The sequence below is a fragment of the Phalacrocorax carbo genome, chromosome 1 (assembly GCF_963921805.1).
Source record: "Phalacrocorax carbo chromosome 1, bPhaCar2.1, whole genome shotgun sequence".
Taxonomy (NCBI): Eukaryota; Metazoa; Chordata; class Aves; order Suliformes; family Phalacrocoracidae; genus Phalacrocorax; species Phalacrocorax carbo.
In genome coordinates this window covers 115,991,690-116,013,874 of record NC_087513.1, presented here as the reverse complement: position 1 = coordinate 116,013,874, position 22,185 = coordinate 115,991,690, and the positions used below count along the sequence as shown (strand labels likewise).

Here is a 22,185-nt window from a genome sequence, read left to right as displayed (position 1 = left end):
CTACTATTTTTAAGCAGGAGGCTTAATGGAGCGTGAATGTGCATCACACACCTTATTCTTTCATACTGTTGATATGCATAGGACTATGCATAGCCTCATTTTTATGCATAGCAAAAATGCGTAGCCTCATTTTTAGATAAAAAGTGAATGCTTACAATCTGATTAGTAAACAGTTTTGAACTGCAAAAAATACCTGGGATGCGACAGAATTTATTTCGTATGTTTAGAAACAACAGGATGGGCTTCTGTTCTGCAGAGTTTTTGCTCCTCGCTCCTAGACCATTTGTGTGTGAGTTTCTGTCCCCTCTTCCCAGCTGGAATGACTGAACTTTCCCATTCATTGGCTAGCTGCACAGTGTCATCAATGGGGCGGTAATATTGGGACAGGGGTACTACATTTTAACCAGAGGCTGCTTATTGCCTCTCTCTTTGTGCATCTGAACTCTTGAGTACTACTTTCCTCAGAACAGCAGCACATAGGTAGAGTAAGTATGTTCTCTGTTCGGGTTTGAATCTCTGCACTCACTTCTGAGGTACTTGTAAGAAAATGCCATAATGTGTATGGTTCAAGTTATTATTGATAATTTGGCCGTAAAGTTGTTATTTAATGACGACTGTCTGTGGACAGCACTGGAAACATGCTTGTTTGGTGTAGGCGATAACTGCCTGCTACATGATAAACGTTTATTCTTTTATATTGCATTATTTTGTCCTAGGTAGCTGTCTTTATCTAATTCATCCCTTCATTGTAGCCAGCCCCTTTTATCTTTTCTTTTTGCTTGAATTGTAATATAAAAGAGGTTTAGCATAACTTGACATCCCAGATATGTGTACCATAACTGATACTTTATATCCCAACATATTTTTTTTTTTATTGTAAGTAATCCTGGAGTTTTTTAACTAAAACACCTCTGCAACACACATGTTTTGTCAAACAGTGTGATTAGAAAGCTACTGGTCTCCCCCTACCTGAAACTACAATTAAATTTTAACTCTAGTGTGTTTAGTTCATGGTGATCAAATCAGTGTTAATTTTCTGTATTTTATCCTCCTAGTCAGGTTTGTTTTGTCCAGCAGTATCACTCTCTGAACAAATCATTCTTTTGTTAATGGATTAAATACATTAGCAAATGGCATAGGAATACCTTCTAAAACACATGTGGACTCTTCACGTCCAGAGTTTATTACAGAGGACTTGGATTTAAGAATCAGGCTCACTGTACTCATCACATAGTGACTGCAGAGCAGAAGCCATTTCCTGCATAGTCCAGGCCCTTGGGAAGGACTGGTTTCTCCAGGGTCAGAGCTGTCAGAGCAGCTTTATTCAAGTTAAGCTGTAGCACCTGATGTGGGGGAGAGGCACATGCCCCTGCCTTATCAGTTGGCTGAAAATCTGCTTTCTGTCATGTCTTTTTGCTTTTCCCTTAGAAATCTGTTGGGGTTTTGTCTTTTCTTTTGTTTAAGATGTGCTTTGTGCTAGTCGTCCTCTGTTGTCCTCTTGCAAAGGAGGGGACCGCAGAAGAGTTCTGACTTTTCACTGCTTTTGGAAATGGACCTGTCACCTGCATGTATTCAGGCTGCATCATGTGTTGGGGTTCTTTCTGTAAGCTCGCCGAGGCACTGTACACATTGGCAAGCATAGGTCAATGACCAGCTGCTTAACGGAAGAGGCACAGGGAGCGACCAAGGGTTGTGTGTTACGTGTGCCGGGATTACAGCAGGGAGACTGGTTGTTCCTTTTGACCAAAACTCTTATCTGGGCTGTGTTCCTCCCCCCTGATGAATGGGAGGTCATTCGTACAGCAGAGGGGACACATTAGGCTTCTTTGGCCATGCAAAGTCCTTTAAAAAAATCGTACCGGTTTCCACGTGAAATTCTTTTTGTTTATTCTCATTACTTAAAATGCTTTAAGCCTTTTTTTATAGGTTTAGATGGTTATTTTGCATGTGTTATGATTTAAAGCTTTTAGATTTTTTTTTCTGCTGCACTTGGGTGTAGGACCAACTACTGATTTGTAGCTGCTCACTTTCTGCTTAACTGAATAGATTCTTCAGGGACCATTTGACTTCTGTGAATAAAACTCACTTTAACCAGTGCAGTGGTTTGTGTATGTAATTTATGTACAGTGGACTAATGTGACTGTAACAACTTATTCTTTGAATAGCTTAGGAGGCTAGCCTTTGCTTTCCAAGGAATTCTGAATAAAAACATACATACTTATTTTATAAATACTTTATTTCTTTATATACTATTTTCTGAATTCCAGGGTTTTTTTTTCAGTGTAAGTGAACTCTTCTATTTCCTTGCTAGTCGTGTGGTATCATTGTCGGGTAGCAATTCTGAGGTGACATACATCAGTAAATATGTACACACAGAATACACAGAAGTAAACGTGTCTTAAAAAGCAAAGGCTAACTCTCAGAGCTGCTCAAAGGAAAAATTGTAACAATGACATGGATCCAATATGTGTAAATTATGTGTATGCACACACGTAAGGACATAGCAAGGGTGAAACAGTTTGTTTCATTTTGTGACCACTTTGTTTCCAAACGCTGAAAAGGTTTTGGACAGTTTATAACAAAATTGCAGCCTTCGTTCATACGCCTACTTTCTGCGGACCAAGAGAGTGCTAATGTGTTTTTCTAAAACTCAAGCAGGGTGGGAGAAAGGAACAGATACCCTGCAGTACATTCTCAGAGCGAGCTCCTTTATTAATGACACCTGGGCTTTCCTGCTGTTTGACTCGTGGTTGTTCTCTCCTAAGGAAAGCCAGACCTGCAAGTTGATTTCCCCGTTTCATTGCTCTTAGCCTTCCGTTTTCCTGAAGTATTTAGAGCTCTTTCAGATATTACCTCTTAAAAAGTCTTGAGTGGTCCCATTCAGCTCCCTAACGCTGTAATACTGTGCTCCTACAGTTAGCTCATGAGAAGGGATTTGCCCTTTGCAGGCTTGGATTCTCCATGAATTTCTATAGGTCACAAATCACAGCCCACTCACTCATAAGGGCTTTTCCTGTATGACAGACTTCTGTGTAACTTGGAGCAGTCGCCAATCTGACTAAAGGAAAACAAGGATGGATTGCCCTGTGGGTTAATTCTGTTTTCTGGAGTGGTACAGCCTTTGACATTTAGTTGATATCACATCTGATTAAGTCAGTTATCCATTTTCGTGCACCTATCTCCTTTTTTTTTTTTTTTTTTTTTTCCTAAAACCAACAGAACCCTTATAGAAATACTGTTGCCTGAGACAAAGTCACATCATTCACTTCTGTTAGGAGTTGTGTTGCACCCAGCGCTTAGAACCATGGTCTGTGAAGCTCTTGCTTTCCTAACCTCACATGCCTAATTCTGGCTGTTTTGCTTGTGTTTTGGTTTTATGCAGACTAATGGCTGATCGAGTGCTTGTGATTGGCAGTGGTGGGAGAGAGCATGCTCTGGCCTGGAAGTTGGCTCAGTCTCCACATGTAAAACATGTGTTTGTTGCTCCAGGAAATGCAGGAACAGCTGACAATGGAAAAATTTCAAATTCAGGTAAAAAGAAAAAAATACAGTTTTTAGATTTGATAATGAGTTGTTCCATTCATGGATCTGTTAATGTGAAAGGATTATTATTATTGTTATTTTTTAAGGTTCCAGGCATGTCAAGTAGGTGATAACAGTTAAATAAAAATGCCTGAGCAAAACCTTGTGCAACTACCACTCGTTTTATATGATCTCAATTGTGATAGCTCGTTCTTTGGGTTCGGGGGTAGAGGATGCAGCCAAACCTCCATCGGTCAGATGAACATTCCTCCAGGAATACAGATTGGGATAGCTGCAGTGGTTCCTGCCTGCCAGCAGCCTAGCAGGGAAGGAGTGATGGTTTTTCTTCGTACACACTGCAGTTCAGCAACTGGTTGATGAACAGCTGAAAAGTGCCTGAAGCAAATGCCAGCACCTAAAGCGTTACATTCACTACTATATTCTCAGAAGTGCATTAAAACGCTGTGATCCCTACAACCTTTGATGAGAATACTTTCCCACCTGAGGTGTTCAACCATAGAATAACATTTATTCTTTTGTCTTAGTGACCTTAAGAAGTTACAGTTATTTCCAAATGTTTCTCTGTTTGTACTGACTGCCTGTTTTGAGTCTCTAGCTTAATATGTTAAGCTCTGTCTAGCTGTAATTGAAACTATTCATAGATATTAGTTTTGAGAAATCAAGCTTAAGGTATTTCAAATTGAGCATCCAAAATTATGTGCTGCATTTAAAAAAAATGACTGGTCTAACGTGCTTGCCTGGAGGCACACAGTGAATCAGTACAAAACTCAAGAGATTCCTGTCTTGTGCCCTTTATGTAACAGATCCTGAATTAGGTACTTTAAACAACTGACTTAAGTTTCCACTTTAAAACATGTGATGACATACGGATTTAAAGTTAACATAGAATGCATGTGAACATGAATTATGTACATCAATTTTCTGCATCCATATTGGTATGTGAGTCGAATCTTTTTTTGTTACCATCTCATGTGGAAACATGAATCCTGTCAGATTCTTGTACAGCAGGTAATTATCATACTTAATTCAATTGGAATGCTTAATCACAGGCTGTTTAAATAACTTTGTCCTTAATTTCTTTGACTAGTCACAGTACTGTAAGTATTTTTTTGTTCTGTTCGGTCTCTGAGGAGAGGGCCCGAGGAAGAGCCAGACAGAAAGTCACACGTTTCCTTCTCATCCCAGAAAGCCAAACTAAGATCTTGATCCTTGCGCTAAATGAACTCAATGCCCATCTGTATGGCCTGCAGAATGTTAAATTTCAGGTTTTTTTCACAAGTGGTGTCTTCTAAAAACCACTACACTTTTCTCTCACGTTGTTATTCCATAAATAATACTGCACCCTCAACAGTGGAAAATATTTGAACATGTCTGTAACAATGCTTGAGCCAGGTCCATGTGTACTAAAATCTTTTTTTTCTAGACTATGGGCTCACATGTACTTTAGGAGAGAAGTCCTCAGCCAAGCAGGAGACGGGAAGAATCTAGAATTTTTGAAGAGTTTGACTTCTTTGGTTTTTAAGGAAAAAATTTGTCTTATCTGCTCAGGCATTTTAGTCCTGCCGCTGGGGGTCTAGATTTTAACTTAGGAGAAAATGGAAAACATCTTCACAGAAGCATGAGAGCCCTGTTATGTTGTGTGAGCCTGGGCAACAATGTCTGTGAAACTGCTACCACTGTTCCTGTTTTTTTGGTATAATCAAGATTTGGCTCTGAAAGTTCATCTTCCCTTCATGGTTCATGAGATTGCCTTTAATTAGCATTGCAACTCTGGTTCTCAGATGATTTCTGAAATACATAAAGGTGAGCTTAAAATTATAAGTAACCTTAAATCCTTCAAATCTTGCCTGTATCTAAGTCAAAAAAAGGTTTTCTTGGTTAATTTGAGCCAGTAATCATTTCTGACAATAAAGATAGGTTGAGGTTGAGTGGCTAAATATAGTTTTATATTCAATTTATATTTAATTAGCAGGACAGTTTTGGTGCCAGAAGCATACAGAATGGCTTGCTGAATCCAGAGACAGAAATATGCGTCTGTGAATGGACTTCAGCATTCTGACACCTTCTTCCGTCATCACGTTTTAGCTCTCAGTGTAACATATACTCTTAACTTGAAGCTCTAGCTTTGAAAACCTTGGTCTAAGGTCCTTCTGTCTGGTTCAAAAACGAAAGTTTAGCTGTCGTTTTGAGAATTAAATGCAGCTACAAAAATGCTCCCTTTCAGACTATATCCTGAGGAAAATTTTAGGTTTCCCACAAACATAATTACATAATAACAATGCAATTTATTCCTTTCCATTTGTTAGTAGGACATTTCCACATCATGTAAATATTGTGCGCTATTCACTGCTCATTCCACTAGTAGATCAGGCCCGTGGCAAGACAATTTGGGATGAAAAGTGCAATCACCTTACATGCTCATTCCTTTCCTTGCTCCCCTTTGCATGGATTAATCTTGTGGGGAGCAGGGATCATCCCTCTTCAGTGGCCCACCAGAGCTCCCACTCTTTTCAGTTGCGGTCTGCTGTTCTCCAGCTGCTTGCACAACAGCCCTATGGGACTGAAAGACAATATTGACCTTTATGTTAATCAGTACTTGAAAGCCAAGTGTGTTATGCTTTTGGTTTTGCTCTTTTGTGAGCCAGAAGTCAATTGGCATAAACTGCGCACAGAATTCAAAGGCCTTTGCTTCTCCTTACTTAAAAATGTTGGTGGAACAAAATAATTGAATTGTTAAATAGGTATCAAGGAAGTAATTTTTATTAGTGTTCAGTCAGGTTTTTCCCCCACTCCACCCAAACAGGCCAAATCTATAACCAAAATGTAGGTTCAAATAGCTGCTTTTATGCCATCTCTTAGGCAGAAATGACCATTTCTCTTGTGGAAGTGTGCCGTTTATTCATATGGGATGGCAGGAGCGCTGGAGTGGGTACTGACAGAAAATCGTGTCTGTTTGTCCAGCAGAAGCTGCTGTATCACTGCCTCTCCTTTCTCTCTTGTCACTTCCCCAGAAGCTAGCTGGAAGAGACCATCAGCTCCTGGTGTGCTTGCCAGTATGGTCACTAACAGAAGACTACAGATGAAACTTAAAGCAAAGTAGACCAGCTGCAAGGAGGGTCTGCTCTGTGGTGTGATGTGCTCCCTTTGCCAGCTTCATGCCCTGATGTGTTAGTCTCCTCCCTGCAGGGGCAGCCAATCCATGCCGGGCCGTGCTCACCACTTTTTGGCTCTGTCTGGGTTCACGTTCCTGTCCTCTGTAGACCTTGGCTTTATTTATTCTTGATAAAAGCAGTGGAATTGCATTACGTTTGCGTAATTTTTTTATCATGAGACTTAACGTTATTGTCTTTAGTGCAAGTTTGTTCTTTTGTTTGCACAGTTTTTGGCATTCCAATTATCATGATATTAGATGTTTATTTCTGGAAAGATAACGGTTCGAAAAACCTAAGACCAAATATCCTTACCTGTAATTACAGCACCTGCCCTTATTAAGTTCAGCCTAATGTAAGAAAAAAATGTTCAGATTCCCCTTTGTTTCAGTGGGGTCATGGTTTAGTGTGGCAATTTTTATCTGGCACTACAGGAAGAAAGAAAACAAGAATAGAAAACAGGTGCAATACCACCACCAGCTACTTGTTCCTGTCCCCTGCGCCATGCTGGCACAAACCTGTAAAGCTTCATCATGGTGACCCTACTCAGGGAGCAGACTGGTTGAAATTATTTTTTTTTTTGCTTGTGAGTTATTTTTCACATGGATGCTCCATGATGCATCTTGTGCTGGCAGACAGGATGCTCCTGGAGATGAGAACCATTTACTCTATGACAGGGTAGGGGAACCTGAAAATTTTTTTCTCACTTTCAAGAGCAAGGTCGGTTTACAATGTGGATGTCAAACTGCAGCCTTTGCTTGGGGGTTTGGGCCTCACGTGAAAGTCTTTATATCAGTGTGCGCCTTGCTCTTCCAGATTCACAGTGACCTGCCATTCAAGAATGCAAGTGGTGAAAATGCTCCTTCAGTGTTACGTAATAAATAAGTGCTAAGCAACAGTAACAAATGCAGTCTTACCACCCTTTTGTATCTTTGACAGCTGTTTCAGTCAGCAATCATGCTGCACTTGCCCAGTTCTGCAGAGATCAGGAGGTCAGGCTGGTTGTGGTTGGTCCGGAGGTTCCTCTTGCTGCTGGTAAGAGAAATCAAGCTAAAAATCATAGCCTTTGTAATTTAGGAAGAAAAGTAAATTTTAGCCCCCATCTTCTGTGCACCACTCAATAGTAACCAAGTATCTTCAATAGGAATGGAAACAGATCCTCTGTGGCAGTTTCCCTGAAAATCAGGGTTGTGTTGCGATGAAAATTGATTTCTGAAGGGTATTGTGTGAGCCATATAACAGTTAAAATATCCTTAAATGTTCAGTTTCTTTTGAAGTGCTTGGGATTAGTATACGAGATATCAAAGTGTTTCCATATAGGAACCTTAACTAGAGTTTTGATTTTTCTGTAGAGTTTTCTTTTTTTGAAATAATAATAATTTGGGACTTGGTAAAAAAAAAAAACCTAAACATATTTATAAACACGTTGATAATTTTTCTGCTTTAAGCTTTTACATGATCAACAATTGTCATCTTCACAAAAGACTAACGTTGACTTTTTAGCTAAAAGCTATAATAAAACAAGGGGAGATTGTAGTCTCTTACCAAATGTGGCAGATCTACTTAGCCCCAGGTATTACAGGGTTACCTGCTCCTGATTACAGTGAAGAATGCACCTTTTTTACCATCCATCTGCTAAAATAGGCACTGGATAGACATATGTGGCTTATCATTCCCAACATACTTGTTCCCACAAATCAGTGCATCTATAGACTTGGACTACGTGACTCCTATAAATCATCTGGTGACTTATAAAATTCTTTTGTGTTGTCATTTTCAGGAATTGTTGACGACTTGACAGCAGCTGGAGTAAGTTGTTTTGGTCCAACAGCAAAGGCAGCTCAGCTGGAGTCCAGCAAAAGCTTTACCAAAGCCTTTTTGGATCGTCATGAGATCCCAACTGCGAGATGGAAATCTTTTACTGATCCTAAAGCAGCATGTAGCTTTATTAACAGGTAAAATTCTTGTCATTTTAGAAATACTTTTTTTACAGTAATGTAAAGCGTCCTAGGTATCCGAAACAAACAATGAAATGATTACTAATGTATCAATACTTTTGGCTGTGATAGGACATCTGTAGAGGTTTTGAAGGAGAATCTAACATGACACTATCAGACTGCAATAAGTGATAATTAAATGGTTCTTATCTACTGCTCTTCAATAAAAATAAAGTTCAGTGTTCAGTTTACAGGAGAATATAGGGCAAGTTTTTATTTTTTTCAAATTGCCCATTGTGGAAACCCAGCTTGCAGTCTGATAGTCATGTGTTCTGACTTCTTTACCTTTTCTCCACAAATATAAATTCTGCATTGGAGGCTTACTCAGCAGATGACGATCTACTCATCAGAATACGGTCCAGGTGACCCAAAAATGATACAACAGTAAATTATGAAAATGAAAGCAACCTTTCAGAACAGTAGTGAAGTTTAGTGGTAGGGAAAAAACAGGAAGCAGAAATCCTTTACAGCCATAGCATAACAAGAGAAGCCTCGGTTTTATTTGTGTATTATTCAATAAGGCAAAACGGTTGCTGTGAAAACTGATAAGTATTTTGATCTTCAAATATTGAAATGTTCAAAATGCCTACAAAATATATTTGCAATACAGAGTGTTTACTGTTGAATCTCTCTTATCTATCTTTGAAGTGCAAACTTCCCTGCTTTAGTTGTAAAAGCTAGTGGCCTGGCAGCTGGCAAAGGAGTAATTGTGGCTTCAAACAAGGAAGAAGCCTGCAAAGCTGTTACTGAAATCATGCAGGTGAGTAGAAATGTCATGTACTAACTGGAGGAGTTCTCACACAAAATAAGTTGATAACCATCTCAGAGTCTCAAAGATATTCTTTATGCCTATGTAATAGGGATTTGTCTAAAAGACATCAAGTCTTTTACCCATTATTTGGACAGCTATGAAGCTGTTGTATTTATTGCTTGAGGCAGGGTACTCTTTCTTGGCAGAGTTCCTGTAGGCTAAAATAAAATCATTCCTTTTTTTTTTTTTTTTTTTTTACCATTTGGGACTACTGCAGTCAAACAAGTACTACAGTGCTGTAATATTAACACCGTGATTGAGCTGGATCTTGACAAGCAGCATCGGCTTTAGGACTCCAGATGCACAGCATTTAAATGTGTAGTAAAATTCCAGTGGAATTCTTTCAAGTTAAGTGTATATTTAGGTAGGATATTCAACAAATATATTAGGACCATCAAAATCTGAAAAGAAGCAAAATGAAGCAATTCCATCTGAACTGTCGGGAACATAGAGCTGGAAAATCAGGCACATACGGGTTGGGTCCTCAGCTGGTGTCAGCAGCACAGCATCTTACAATTCAGTGGAGCTATGCTGATTCGTGGGAGACATTATCTGACATAATTGTATTTCAAGGGTTAGAATATAGGGCCCGCACTCACCTTTCGGGGTGTGTGTGTGTATGTGTGGGTGTGGTTATTGGACAAATAGACGTCTTAACATGTGGCCCAATGTCTTGAACAAAAAAAGTATGTTGGAGAGTCTTACAGACCCACAAAATTATCTTGTCAGTGTGAGGTGGTAGTTCTTAATTGCCTGAATATGCAGTGTTCAAACATTGCATTGAAATATGAAAATATCGCCCCCTTCCAATGTATTCTATAGAATTGTACTTTCTTATAAAGTAAAAGTTTGGATTATAGACTTGACAGTCATTGCTCTCAGTATCATGGGCCCAAATTCAGAAGGTAGAGCATGAGGAATTGCTCAGTAATTCATAAATATAATCTGCAATTTGAAAAATATTCAGGCATAAAACCTGCATTCATTTAAGAATAAAGAGAAAAGAGAAGCAAAGGTTTTACCATTGTTGACATACCCAGGATGGAGAATGCTGCATTTTTCTTGCTATTTTAAAAGTATTTTTTCTGGTTGCATTTTGAATATTTTAAAATAACTGAAACAGAACTGAAGAGATTTTTATTTTACTGTAGGATAAGGCTTTTGGCACAGCTGGGGAAACTGTTGTTGTTGAAGAACTTCTTGAAGGAGAAGAAGTTTCTGTAAGTGTGCATCTCACTGTAACGCTTTGATTATACCTGTTCTAAATGATTTAGGAAACTCTATGTAAGTACATACAGTAGGGATGTGTAAGATTTTATTACTTGAACTAAAAATAGTTATCTATATCTTAGTTTATAAATAAAATTGTATTAATTAAAGACAGCTGTGTTAAGAACTAAACTTCCTGCAGTCTGTTAAAATAATTCAAATTAAATAAAAATAACTCAAACAGTAATCTGTTGCTGCCACATGGAAAAAAATCAAACCTTAAAAATTTTGAGTGTTATTGAGCATGCAGTTCCATGTTATGATTTCTCTGACAGCAAAGACAGTATAAGATGTCCCTTCCCTTCCTTATTGTTACCTCTTCACTCCTGTTTGCTGTTGTTTCAGTTATGCTAGTTAACTGTTCAAGAAGCTACAACCTAAAGACCTTTTTTCAGAGAATTCAACACCACCACCTTGCATGTTTTCTGTATTCTGGTTTAGAGCCCAGTGCCTTTTGAATCAGTACAAGTAACAGGATGGTGAAATGCAGAGCAAGGCAAGGAGTGGTTGGGAGTAAGGGAGGATGGAGATTTTCTCAGCTGCTGAAGGGAATATGTTAAACTGCATCATGAGGGAGCAGTAAACTTCTTTGGAGCAAGGGAACAACTGGATCAAGACAGGTGCAGGCAGGATCCTCTTTAACCAGTTTCATTGCTAGAGAAATTGCAATGTGGAAGTGCACCCGGGGACGAAGGATCTGGAACCAAAGACCGTTGAATGATTTGACAGTGCCCATTTACTCTGCTGATGTAGAGAGAACATTTCCTCCGTTTTAAGCTGAGTCAGCTCCTTTGTTTAAAAACTGTATCTGATTTAATTAGCAGAGCGTGAAGGAGAAAAGGAGGATTGGAGACTAGGTTTTGAGGTGGCAGGGGAACTTGACACTTGCATCACACGAAGTGTAACGGCCAAGTGCCAGCTCAGGTTCCCAATTCCTGGAGCTGGAATTGACTTTTGCTGGATGTTGTGAACATTCATCTTGGAGGTGGTGGTATTTATAAAGTAAGTGATCATCTCCAACTGTTGCCAATCTTTGCATAGTCTGGTTTCCTGCCGAATATGAAGAAATAAGATGTGCAGATATTGGTCATCCGTATTCTTTCCTGGTTGGCTTGACATTTTTAGAAACTAAGGGGTTATCCAGATCTTCATTCTCAGATGAAAAATATGTAAATATCTTAATTAGTCCTTAGAATACTAGCAGACTTACTGTAATGTAACACAATAATATAAACACACAGTTGAAAGGGTTTTTTTCTATGATTCCTGACAATAATGAAGAAAAAATATTGCTTGCCTTGCCTGTCAAAATAATTCACCTTCTGCAAATGACTGTAGTTTTTAATATATTAATATTTGGGCATTTTCAGGTTTTGACAAGGAATCCTTGCTTGTTTTTTAATTAGCATTATAAAATGTTTTTGAGTGTACTGCTAGCAGCAGTCCAGACAGTGAACATCATCACCCAGTTACGAAGATGCCAACAGGATTGTTACTGTTAAGATAATGAGGATAAAAGCATCTGCTATACAAGTAATTTATAAATAATTCAAAAGTAAATAGTTTTATCAACAAGGAAAAGGAAGTCTTGAAAGGAATGTAATGCCTTCCTCGGGGGCACAGAGGAGGAAGCGGGAGAGAAGAAGTAGCTTCCATTGTGGAGTATTTAAATTTTTTTTAACCTTCTGAGTATTTCTTTTCAGTACAACTACTGATGTTATGTTATAACCTTTTTTTAGGTTATATGAGAGCTAAGTTCTGTAGGAAAGTCACATAAATTGAGGTGCTGCTTCCTGAGGGAAAAGGGAAATGTTTAGAATACTGTAGTTTGTTTTATCAGCGAGACAGAATTTATACTTTTAAGTATCCATTTGCAACACTGAAAATCAAATCTATTTGCACTTTTTGCGCTTTAATTTTATCATACACTGAGGTTTTAATTATTCTCCTTGTTTTCTAGTGCTTATGTTTCACTGATGGCGTCACAATTGCTCCCATGCCTCCAGCCCAGGACCACAAGCGATTAATGGATGGAGATGAAGGCCCTAACACTGGAGGGATGGGAGCTTATTCCCCAGCACCACAGGTAAAATTAATTCACAAGGAGATGTTTCACTAAATCTGTACTACAGCTCTAGTACTGAAAGCATGTGTGAATTTTTAGTTCTACCATGGTGAACAAGAGAGTGAAGACAGTGGGCTCTTGCGGGTGTAAAGAGTTGCCTAAAATAGACTTAGTCAAGTAAAGTCCATAACTTAAATTTGTTTCTCTAAAGAGGAGGCTACTTCTACTGAATTACTTTTAATTATAAACGTGGAAGTGTTATTTCTGCAACCTTGTATTCTGATTTGGCTTTGCAGCGTTATGAAATACTGATTGTTTGATCTAAGTGCTTAAACCCTCATTTTTATCTTGTGCCAAACTACACTCATGATGATCTTAGTTCACTTGCTGTACTTCAAGGTAGTTTGGTTTCTGTTTGGTAAGGAAGTATTTGCAAAAGGACTTATTTTGCTTTCTATTCATCGATGTCATGGCCAGAGTTTTTTCTTTAAGTTCAAAAAAAATTATAGGTTTTGTTCATAAGGAAAGCTATTAATCTTGTTTATTGAATAAAATTTTATCATTGATCACTATATTTACCAACCATGTTTGGTCATCGAGGCCTTGTCTAAATGCCAGTATGTCTATGCAAAGGGTTTGTTCCAGTGAGGCCAGTGGGATTGCTTGCACATGTAGATCTAAGCATGGAAAAGTGTCTGAAGAAATGCAGATGGTTGTTTTCATGTGAGAAGAGATTAAAATAATTAGCTTTCTGTTGTACGAAACATTTTGGAGTGAGCAAGAGACTGTCCAAGTGTTCTGTTTGGCTCTTGAAAATGCTAGCCATCACTAGCTGCGGTAGGAAAAATCATGCACTCTCTTTTGACAAACACTGTTTTCTAATCCTGTTTTATTAGATTTCTAAAGATTTACTGCAAAAAATAAGAGATACTGTTCTTCAGAAAACTGTTGACGGCATGAGGAAGGAAGGTGTCCCCTATTTTGGTATGTACAGAAGTTTGGGCTTTTCAAGCATAAGGAGAAAGACGTTTGATTAGTTTATCCTCTTTATAGGCCTAGCTCACACTGTAAGCTAAGGAAGATAACTTTGATCTATTTGGAAACTGGGTTTAGTACCAGTGGCTTAATTTAGAGTCCACTGAAATCAATAGATATTGTTTCATTAAGGGTGGATAACTGCCAAGTAAGGAAGAACACAAAGGACAACATTTGAAAATAATATGCAAAATTGCATCCACAACTATTTCTCCCTGATATATTTTTAACATTTCTACCTTTAAATTAACACAGGTGGCATAATTTTTAACACTATTATGAAGATTCAAAGCAAACAATCTATGCAGTTGCTTAGATGGATTTTTATATAATTTTTTATTCCAGGTGTTCTTTATGCTGGATTAATGCTTACCAAAGATGGACCTAAAGTTCTAGAATTTAACTGCAGGTTTGGTGACCCAGAATGTCAGGTGAGTTGTTTAGTAGGTAGATACAGTTTGCCATTATGGGAGGAGAAGGTCTGTTGCCATCTACCGTTATTCTTAACTAAATATCGGATTTAAAATTAGCTGATTGCCCTGAGATTTAAAATATTTGGTTTGTTTATTCAAGACAGAAGGTCTGTTAAGAAACTGTTCCATTCCAGGGAAGATTTCAGCAGGTTATACTCAAGTATGGGCTTTACAAGGGTAAGCTTGAGTGAAACTCAGCACTTTCCTATCTTTTCTGGAATGGAGTTGGACTTTTTTTTTTCCTACTTAATTAAAGAAGTGAACAGTTCTTTTCCCGATTCCCTGTTGACAAGTGGAACAAAACCCTTAATTTCCGTTCTTCAGAACAAACAGTGTTCTTTGGCCTCTACCTTTTTCCCTCCATATGTAGCAGTTCTTTTACCCATAGAAATTATCTTCAAGGAAGAGTAAGTATTGTTTTCTGTAATTTCCTGATCTGGTTTTTTTGTAGGTAATTCTTCCACTGTTGAAAAGTGATTTGTATGAAGTTATGCAAGCAGTTATCAATAAAAAGTTGTCTAGTTCCATGCCAATTTGGTATGAAGACAGTGCAGCAGTGACGGTGGTCATGGCTAGCGAAGGGTATCCAGGATCATATCCCAAGGGTTTGGAAATAACAGGTAAATACAGCAGGAGAAACCGCAGAAGTCTGATTCCTCTCTCCATTCTCTCTTCTGCCAGATGAAGGTGCATCAGTGTAACTCAGACTCATAGAAACTTTAGATCTTGTGGTTATAGGTCAGCAAGAGACAACTGAATTTTCACACATCAAAGTTTATTGGTAATGCACCCGTAGCATTTGCAAATCTTCGTACTATATTGTTAAGCTCTGTAGCATTTCTTTAATATGTGCTACAGTAAAGTAGTTCTGGGCTGCTCATTGGTTCTTACATAACGTTGATGCTGATATGTTTTGTGGTCTTTGTGTCAGTGAAGTACAAAATCCAGCTTGAATTAAATTTTGTATGCAGATGTTTCAGCAAAATACCTCTTTCTGTGTCTCTGGGCATAAAAGTACCAGACTTGTCCCTCCTCAAAATGTAGTTTGTACAAATCTATTCCTGTCTCCAAGCATGATCACACTGAATTCAGTTGTCACAGTAAGTGCTGAGTATCTACTGATGTGTAATTTAATAGAAAATGTTCTAATCAACTGATTTTTCTGCATTTATTTTATTGAACAACCATTACAGGACTTTCTAAGGCTAAGCAACTAGGACTGGAGGTGTTCCATGCAGGCACATCCCTAAAGGATGGCAAAGTGGTGACTAGTGGTGGAAGAGTCCTTACAGTAACTGCTATTAAAGAGGATCTAATGACAGCGCTGCAAGAAGCCAACAAGGGAGTAGCAGCCATACACTTCAAGGGTGCCATTTATAGAAAGGACATTGGTTATCGGGCTATAGCTTTCCTGAGACAATCCAGGTAGATATTTGAAATACTTGAAATAACTGGTGTAAAAGGGACATAAAGACATCACTAGTTTACATTTATTATGCATAACTCTATAGACAAGTTTTAACTAGCATCCCTGTGAGCAATCTAAGCAAGACCAGCCAAGGAAGGAACAGGTTTTTTGATGGCTTTCTCATCAGTGTCCTTATTCTCCCAAGTCTGAGTTAAACTACAGTGACCAGCACACAGGAGCAACTTGTGGTGTTGCTGCCTTTGTTATGTCCGTTTTAGGGAAGGTGACCTTCTTGTTCTTAGGCTCTAAGTCATAGCTTTTGCTCTATATTTGTGTTGTCCATAAATCTAATATTAATATAATTAAATCTATGTATGAACAAAGTTTGAGCTATTTTACTGGTTCATTTTAGAGTCTTTAGAAATGGTTAAAATGGTCTTGAAACACCTACCTTGTTGGAATATGCATTTTAATGGAATAGCTGGCTAATGATGTGGGTAGACTTTATCCTTCCTTTTTTGAAATTATTACTCTTTTTATTTTCACGGTATTCAGTTTAACAATCTTGAGATGGTGTGGTTGCGGGGTTTTTTTAAAGGAGTGTGTCCTGCTGTTTCTAATGTTATTGAGAGATTCTTGCAGGTTTTTAGAGTCATTTTTCCTAATGTGAAGCATATCTGCCTGCCTAGTCTCCAACTAGCTCAAAACATCTGACATAGGTTATTTTGTGGTCTATGAAGCATTTTAATAAGAGTTTCATTTTTGCTGACAGTGTATACTGATTAGTATATTGTAAAATTATGATCAATAAACTTACTAAATGAACAAGGGCATTTGTATCTAGTCTTCTTTCTTTTTCAACTACAGTGCATCTTTTGAGAAATTTAGGTGAAAATGTGTAGTGGGTATTTGTATGGCAGTTGAAAAAAAATCAAGTCATTGTGTGAGGCGAGAGAAGAAGGTACTTTGAAGAACCAGTTCTCTTAAGTCACTGAGTTCATGGCCCATGGCCAGCAAGTTTCTTGACTGGAGTGCCTGTATGCTGGGAGGATCCCTGGCTTGTGAAGGAGACTCCTGGGAACTGTTTACAATCAGTGCCTTGAGTCTGCACTAACTTTTGCTCAGACATCCTAAAATTGGAAGAACAGTGTCAGGCACGTTTCACTTTGGACTCTGTGTTGCACACGGTTAAGGAGGGGTGATGCTTGGCTCAGTAAAGTTGCAGTCGCACCTCCTTTTGGCAGCTTTGAGGATTAAGTCCTATGCATTTTGCTTTATGAAAATATCCAGAATATTTATTTAATAAAAAATATTTTAGAACAATACTCTTTATTTTAAAGAGTCAAAGTAAATACCATACTTTTAAAAGTGAGGTGAAAATATGTTGAATATTCATCATGTTCAGACTGAAAGGGCGTGACTGGTCTCGTGTTATTGCAGGCTAATATTTCTTTGACTCTTATTCACAGGCTGAACAGCTGCTTCTTATAATTATTTTCCTCTTGCAAATTTTTGAGCAGTGATACAAAGTGAGTGCAGATATCTTTGTATTTTCCTGGTACTGCAGCTCTTTGGCCAGTTGTTTTGTTGTACATGTCATTGTTAATCAATAGTGTGTTTCACCCTTAGAATTTAAACTTAATCACATCAATAAGAGAGCTAAAATACGTATAAACCTTAAATAGGGATGCACCAGGTAGCCTAGTTCATACCACTGACAGTGTAGAAATTACAATTGCTTAACTGGAGTAAGTTTGGTACAACTAGTAATTAAGTCATTAAACTCACTATCTCCAAAATGAAAAGGTTCCTCTAGAAATATGATGTGATAATTAATGTTTCCAGTCAGTCATACGGACAGACAAATCGCACACACCAGTTTGTAGTAAGGGTATTTTCTGTATTGTATGGCTGTAGATAAAAGAAAAACCTGGAGCTTTTATGGACATTTCTTTCTAGATTGCTAAAATGGACCTTAGGAATTTAGTTATTTTAAAATAAACTTAAAAATATATACTTTAATAGACAGTCAATTTAAGTAAAAAAGAATCGTGGTTGGTTCTGTGGTGTTATCGTTCCAGGTGATAAGGAGAAGCAACCTTTAAGCTACAGTTGTAAAGCTCTCCAAGTATCACAGAGGACTATTGATTTATGTGATACCTCTGTTTTGAAAAGCTAAGTTGAGCTTGATCCTGCACGGTGCTGAGGTGGACTGATTTAGCAGTGTACTTTCGTGTATGTTTTGTTCTTGAACTATACTACTGATGCCTCAGGGTCCAGAGCAGGTGTTCAAACCTTGCAAAATCAGGTTCATTATTCCACTTATTTTTCCTTGTTGGATTTTCTTTTTTGGTTGGTTTTTATCTTGGTATTTGACTGGATAGCATATGATGCTGGTGCTCTGATGCTATATTCAAGATATCTGGAACTATTTGAATAGCGCTTATGGCAAACTCCCTGTGGTGCAAATCCATGAAGTTTTGTTTATTTGGTGTAAGACTTCCTATCTTCAGCTGTATGTTTGAGGTCAGGTTCCAAACAGCAAAAAGATTGACCTTTGAGCCATTGAGGCTGCCTGAAATGAATACTGCAATACTTAGAACTATCATTTTATATGAGTAAAGTTACAGTACAGGTGGGAAAATAGTTGTACTTGGCAGCAGAATAGGATTCTGAATGGTTAACCCTTAGTGATGAAATGATATAAAGTAGTAAATATTCTTCTAAAATACATGCTTGTGCATTTAGTAATCAATTACTGTAACATTTTTTAACAATCTTTCAGAGGAGGCCTGACTTACAAAAACAGCGGGGTGGACATCGCAGCAGGGAATACTTTGGTTCAGAAGATTAAACCCTTAGCTGCAGCCACATCAAGGTCAGGTAAGACTTGTACCTTCTATTTGTATTTCAGTCAGTTCATGGCAATGAGGCTTGTCTTGATCTTGATATAAAAGCTCATATTTGTGTTCTGCGTGTTTCTAGATTACACAGGAAATATCTGTGGTAAGCAAATGCCTGTGATTTCTTAAAAATGTACTTTGTTATATTTACAGACTTTCTTCTCAAAATTGCTCTAAACTGTGTCTCCTGAATGTCATATGTGTTAAGGGCACTAGAGAGGATACAGTTCAGCACTCTAAAAGGTTAAATGCAAGCAAAAATCCTACCACTTAGTGCTATTTTTTATTACCTGGATTATTATTTCTTGCACAGTGAACTATACTATCTTTGTAGATAAATGTTTAGAAAGGTGTACAAGACATAGAATTCCTCAGAGACACTATCTATTACTTGAGATAGATATGGAAGACACATCTTTTGCTTGGTTAAAACAGAATCAATTTGTCCTTTTGTTGTGATCTCAGGCACATCTTGCTCTAGCATGTCCTTGTAATTAATCTGATAGATTTAAAATAGCAGTCATGTATATAGTAAACCTTGAACTTCAGATTAATGGAGAGCCTTTAGACAATGTCAGATATACATCGAAAAACTATATATACACACACACGTACAACTAGTCACTTCTTAGCATTCATGGTGTTTTCTACTCAAGTTTCAATCTTAGGATTTAACCAATTTGAGGTTTAAGGTTACCATACTTACCTATCATAACCAGTCTTAGGAACAAGGAGTCTTAAGATACTCTAAGTAGTAGTATTAACAAAGAGAGAAGGAATTACAGTTGGAAAATGCCTAGCTATCATCTTTTCCCAGAAAGCCATGGGCTTCAGTCTGTTATCACAATTCCTTTTCTGTTTTTCAGAAAAAAAACTTAAGTGGAAGGGGGAAATATATCAGTCAAAGTATTTATTGAATGCTCAATCACAAAGTTTTGGATTTTTAGCTTCAGGTAATAATGAAGAAACAAGACAAAGCAAACTTAAGAGGATTAGGAGCTCCTGTGCCTCTGTGAAGAGGCTCTAAATGTCAGAGAAAACTTTCCTGGTGACAAGGCAAAGTCACATTGACAGATACCAGAGAGAATTTGTGTCGGAGACCCTGGAGAAACCCATGAAAGTAAAAGTTTACTATTTTTTCCTGTTTTCTGCCTGGCAGGCTGCAATGCGGAACTTGGAGGCTTTGCAGGCCTTTTTGATTTGAAAGCAGCTGGTTATGAAGATCCTATCTTGGTATCTGGGACTGATGGTGTTGGCACAAAACTCAAGGTAATGTGAAAATCCATGTAAAGGAAGGACAATAGCACAGAAGGGAAAGTGCTTAATCACGTCGTTAATGTTTTAACAGAAAATACCAGTTGTCTCTTAAAAATACCTATTTCTAAAAAGGGAATGAAAAATGGAAGTGCTCTCCTTCAGGCAAAGAATTAAATATATATTTGACTTCTGGCATGTAAACAGCCATACTTGAAATGATGCTTAAAATAACTCATTTTTAATATTAAGTACGTAATCAGGGACTTCATTTCATTAAGGTAGAATCTCCACCCTCAGAAAGATTACTCATGAGGAAAACCATTTAATTATACGGTTCCTATTGTGTTTACACAAGCTGCAGTGAAACCCTTTCCAATTCAATCTCCTTCTATAAAGTGCCTTTTGTCCTTGCCAATTAAGAAAGTAACAGTGACCAAAATAAAATGTTAGGAGAGGCTCACAGACATGATAATAACTGAGGCTGCTCCTCAAAAAGCATCTACGAGGAACAGCATGTTTTTGACCCCCTTCTTCCATTGCAGACTCTCTGCTTGTGTTTCAGTTTCTCAAAGCTAACTGACAGGTTCTCTTGCTGTGTTTTGCAGATTGCACAAGTGTGTAAGAGACATGACACCATAGGTCAGGACCTGGTTGCCATGTGTGTCAATGACATCTTGGCTCAAGGAGCGGAGCCCCTCTTCTTCCTTGACTATTTTGCCTGTGGCAAACTTGACGTTGAAGTGGCTCAAAGTGTCATTGCAGGAATAGCTGAAGCTTGCAAAAAGGCAGGATGTGCTCTTTTGGGTATGAACACTCTTCTCTGAAGGATATGAAAAATCTTACGTAATCTCTTTATAATGGGTTTTAATGTGTTTGGTTTCCTACTCTATCAAAGAATCTTAGAGGAGTGAAAAAAACCCCAAAGCGTCACGTCTTTGCTTTCAGGGAATATAATCTCTACCCACTGGCAGGAGACAGTACTCTACAAATGTTGCCATAAGCTCAGGAACTTGCATATAAATTTTCTTATTCATAGCTTTTCATTTAACTTTGTAACTATAACAGCTACCTAGAAAACTAACAATTCGTGTATTTGAATTCTTTGTATTTTTCAAGTACGTTTTAAAACATGTGAAATAGGTTTGTTTATTTTCATCCTTTATCCTGAAGTTTTCCTCTAGAAACAAGATTTTGATGTGTTACTGGGCATGCAATGTCCCTGTGTGCATACATATTATCCTTTGAGCCTCTTGGCTGATTTTAACCAAATTTGACAGGAAAGGTAGAGATCTGATAGCTATTGTGTTCCCACAAGCTTCATAAAACTAGAAAGCCAGAAAATGTCTTTGTGAATGCAACAAAAGCTTCAGCTGGAGCTCTCTACTTAAGACACAGAAGTTAACCACAAAACAGAAACATAAAAGAAACCAGGTTTCATTAGCTGCAAAACTAATAGAAAAGCTATTCTTCTACTGAAGACGTGCTAAAGATTTATTTCACCGAGACTGGCATGTTCCAAGATGTTAAGACATACATTTAAACATTTTCCTTGTCAGCCCTATAATCAAAATACATAATACATTTTATACAAACTATGTTTGTACTCTGGTATACAGAAAACTGGTTATCCATGAAAATGATACGATGTTTCACTTCTTGAATCTTAAAAAATACAGCTTTAAAGCTGTTCAACTCAATAAAAATATTTCTAGGTCAGAGAAAAATACATTCTTTTGTAGAAGCTTATAGTTTCTAAAAGGAGTACAACACATTGGTAAATTTTAGCGCAATGAAATCCAGAAAGTTCCGTTTTCTCACATAGTTTTTGTTTTTCCTTCATTTTAAAAATAAGAACAGACATGGAGAATTACCATGATTTTTCAAAAAAACCCCTTTAATTTAAGACTAGAAGTATCAACTCACATGTCTTGCTTTAGGTACCACTTTATAATTGGTAATACCATAGCTTTTTCCTTTTTTCCAATTCTTTAAAAAAGTTAGTAACAAAAGTCTTTACTAAGTGGGAGCGTGTCCTTTTGAGGTAGTTTACAAGCTTTGAACAAGAGGCTATTTATGTTCTAGTTTATTTTTTTTCTGCATGAACTAAGCTTTATAGTTCATGCAGAAAAGATAGCTTTATTTAAAGTTCTAACTATATAGTTAGCTTTATACTTGTCTTAAGGTGTTCTCTCAGTTTATCAAATATAATCAAACCATTCATACTTCAGCATAAGAACATGTTATGTGAAATCTTGCTATGAAATTACTTACTGAA

The 22,185-nt window shown here is 37.6% G+C and overlaps 1 protein-coding gene across 1 annotated transcript in view; it reads left to right on the top strand.

Moving 5' to 3' along the window:
- The first annotated feature begins 381 nt into the window (after positions 1–381).
- GART (phosphoribosylglycinamide formyltransferase, phosphoribosylglycinamide synthetase, phosphoribosylaminoimidazole synthetase) overlaps positions 382–22,185 on the top strand; it is a 34,399-nt gene continuing 12,595 nt past the window's right edge. The window contains exons 1-14 of the mRNA XM_009502004.2: positions 382–485; positions 3,383–3,531; positions 7,632–7,727; positions 8,473–8,647; positions 9,338–9,449; positions 10,652–10,720; positions 12,730–12,855; positions 13,731–13,818; positions 14,215–14,300; positions 14,794–14,962; positions 15,536–15,767; positions 18,536–18,633; positions 19,813–19,922; positions 20,516–20,714. Of these exons, the coding sequence (XP_009500299.2) occupies positions 3,387–3,531; positions 7,632–7,727; positions 8,473–8,647; positions 9,338–9,449; positions 10,652–10,720; positions 12,730–12,855; positions 13,731–13,818; positions 14,215–14,300; positions 14,794–14,962; positions 15,536–15,767; positions 18,536–18,633; positions 19,813–19,922; positions 20,516–20,714 (1,705 nt within the window). The 5' untranslated portion in view covers positions 382–485; positions 3,383–3,386. The remainder of the gene's footprint in view (positions 486–3,382; positions 3,532–7,631; positions 7,728–8,472; positions 8,648–9,337; positions 9,450–10,651; positions 10,721–12,729; positions 12,856–13,730; positions 13,819–14,214; positions 14,301–14,793; positions 14,963–15,535; positions 15,768–18,535; positions 18,634–19,812; positions 19,923–20,515; positions 20,715–22,185) is intronic.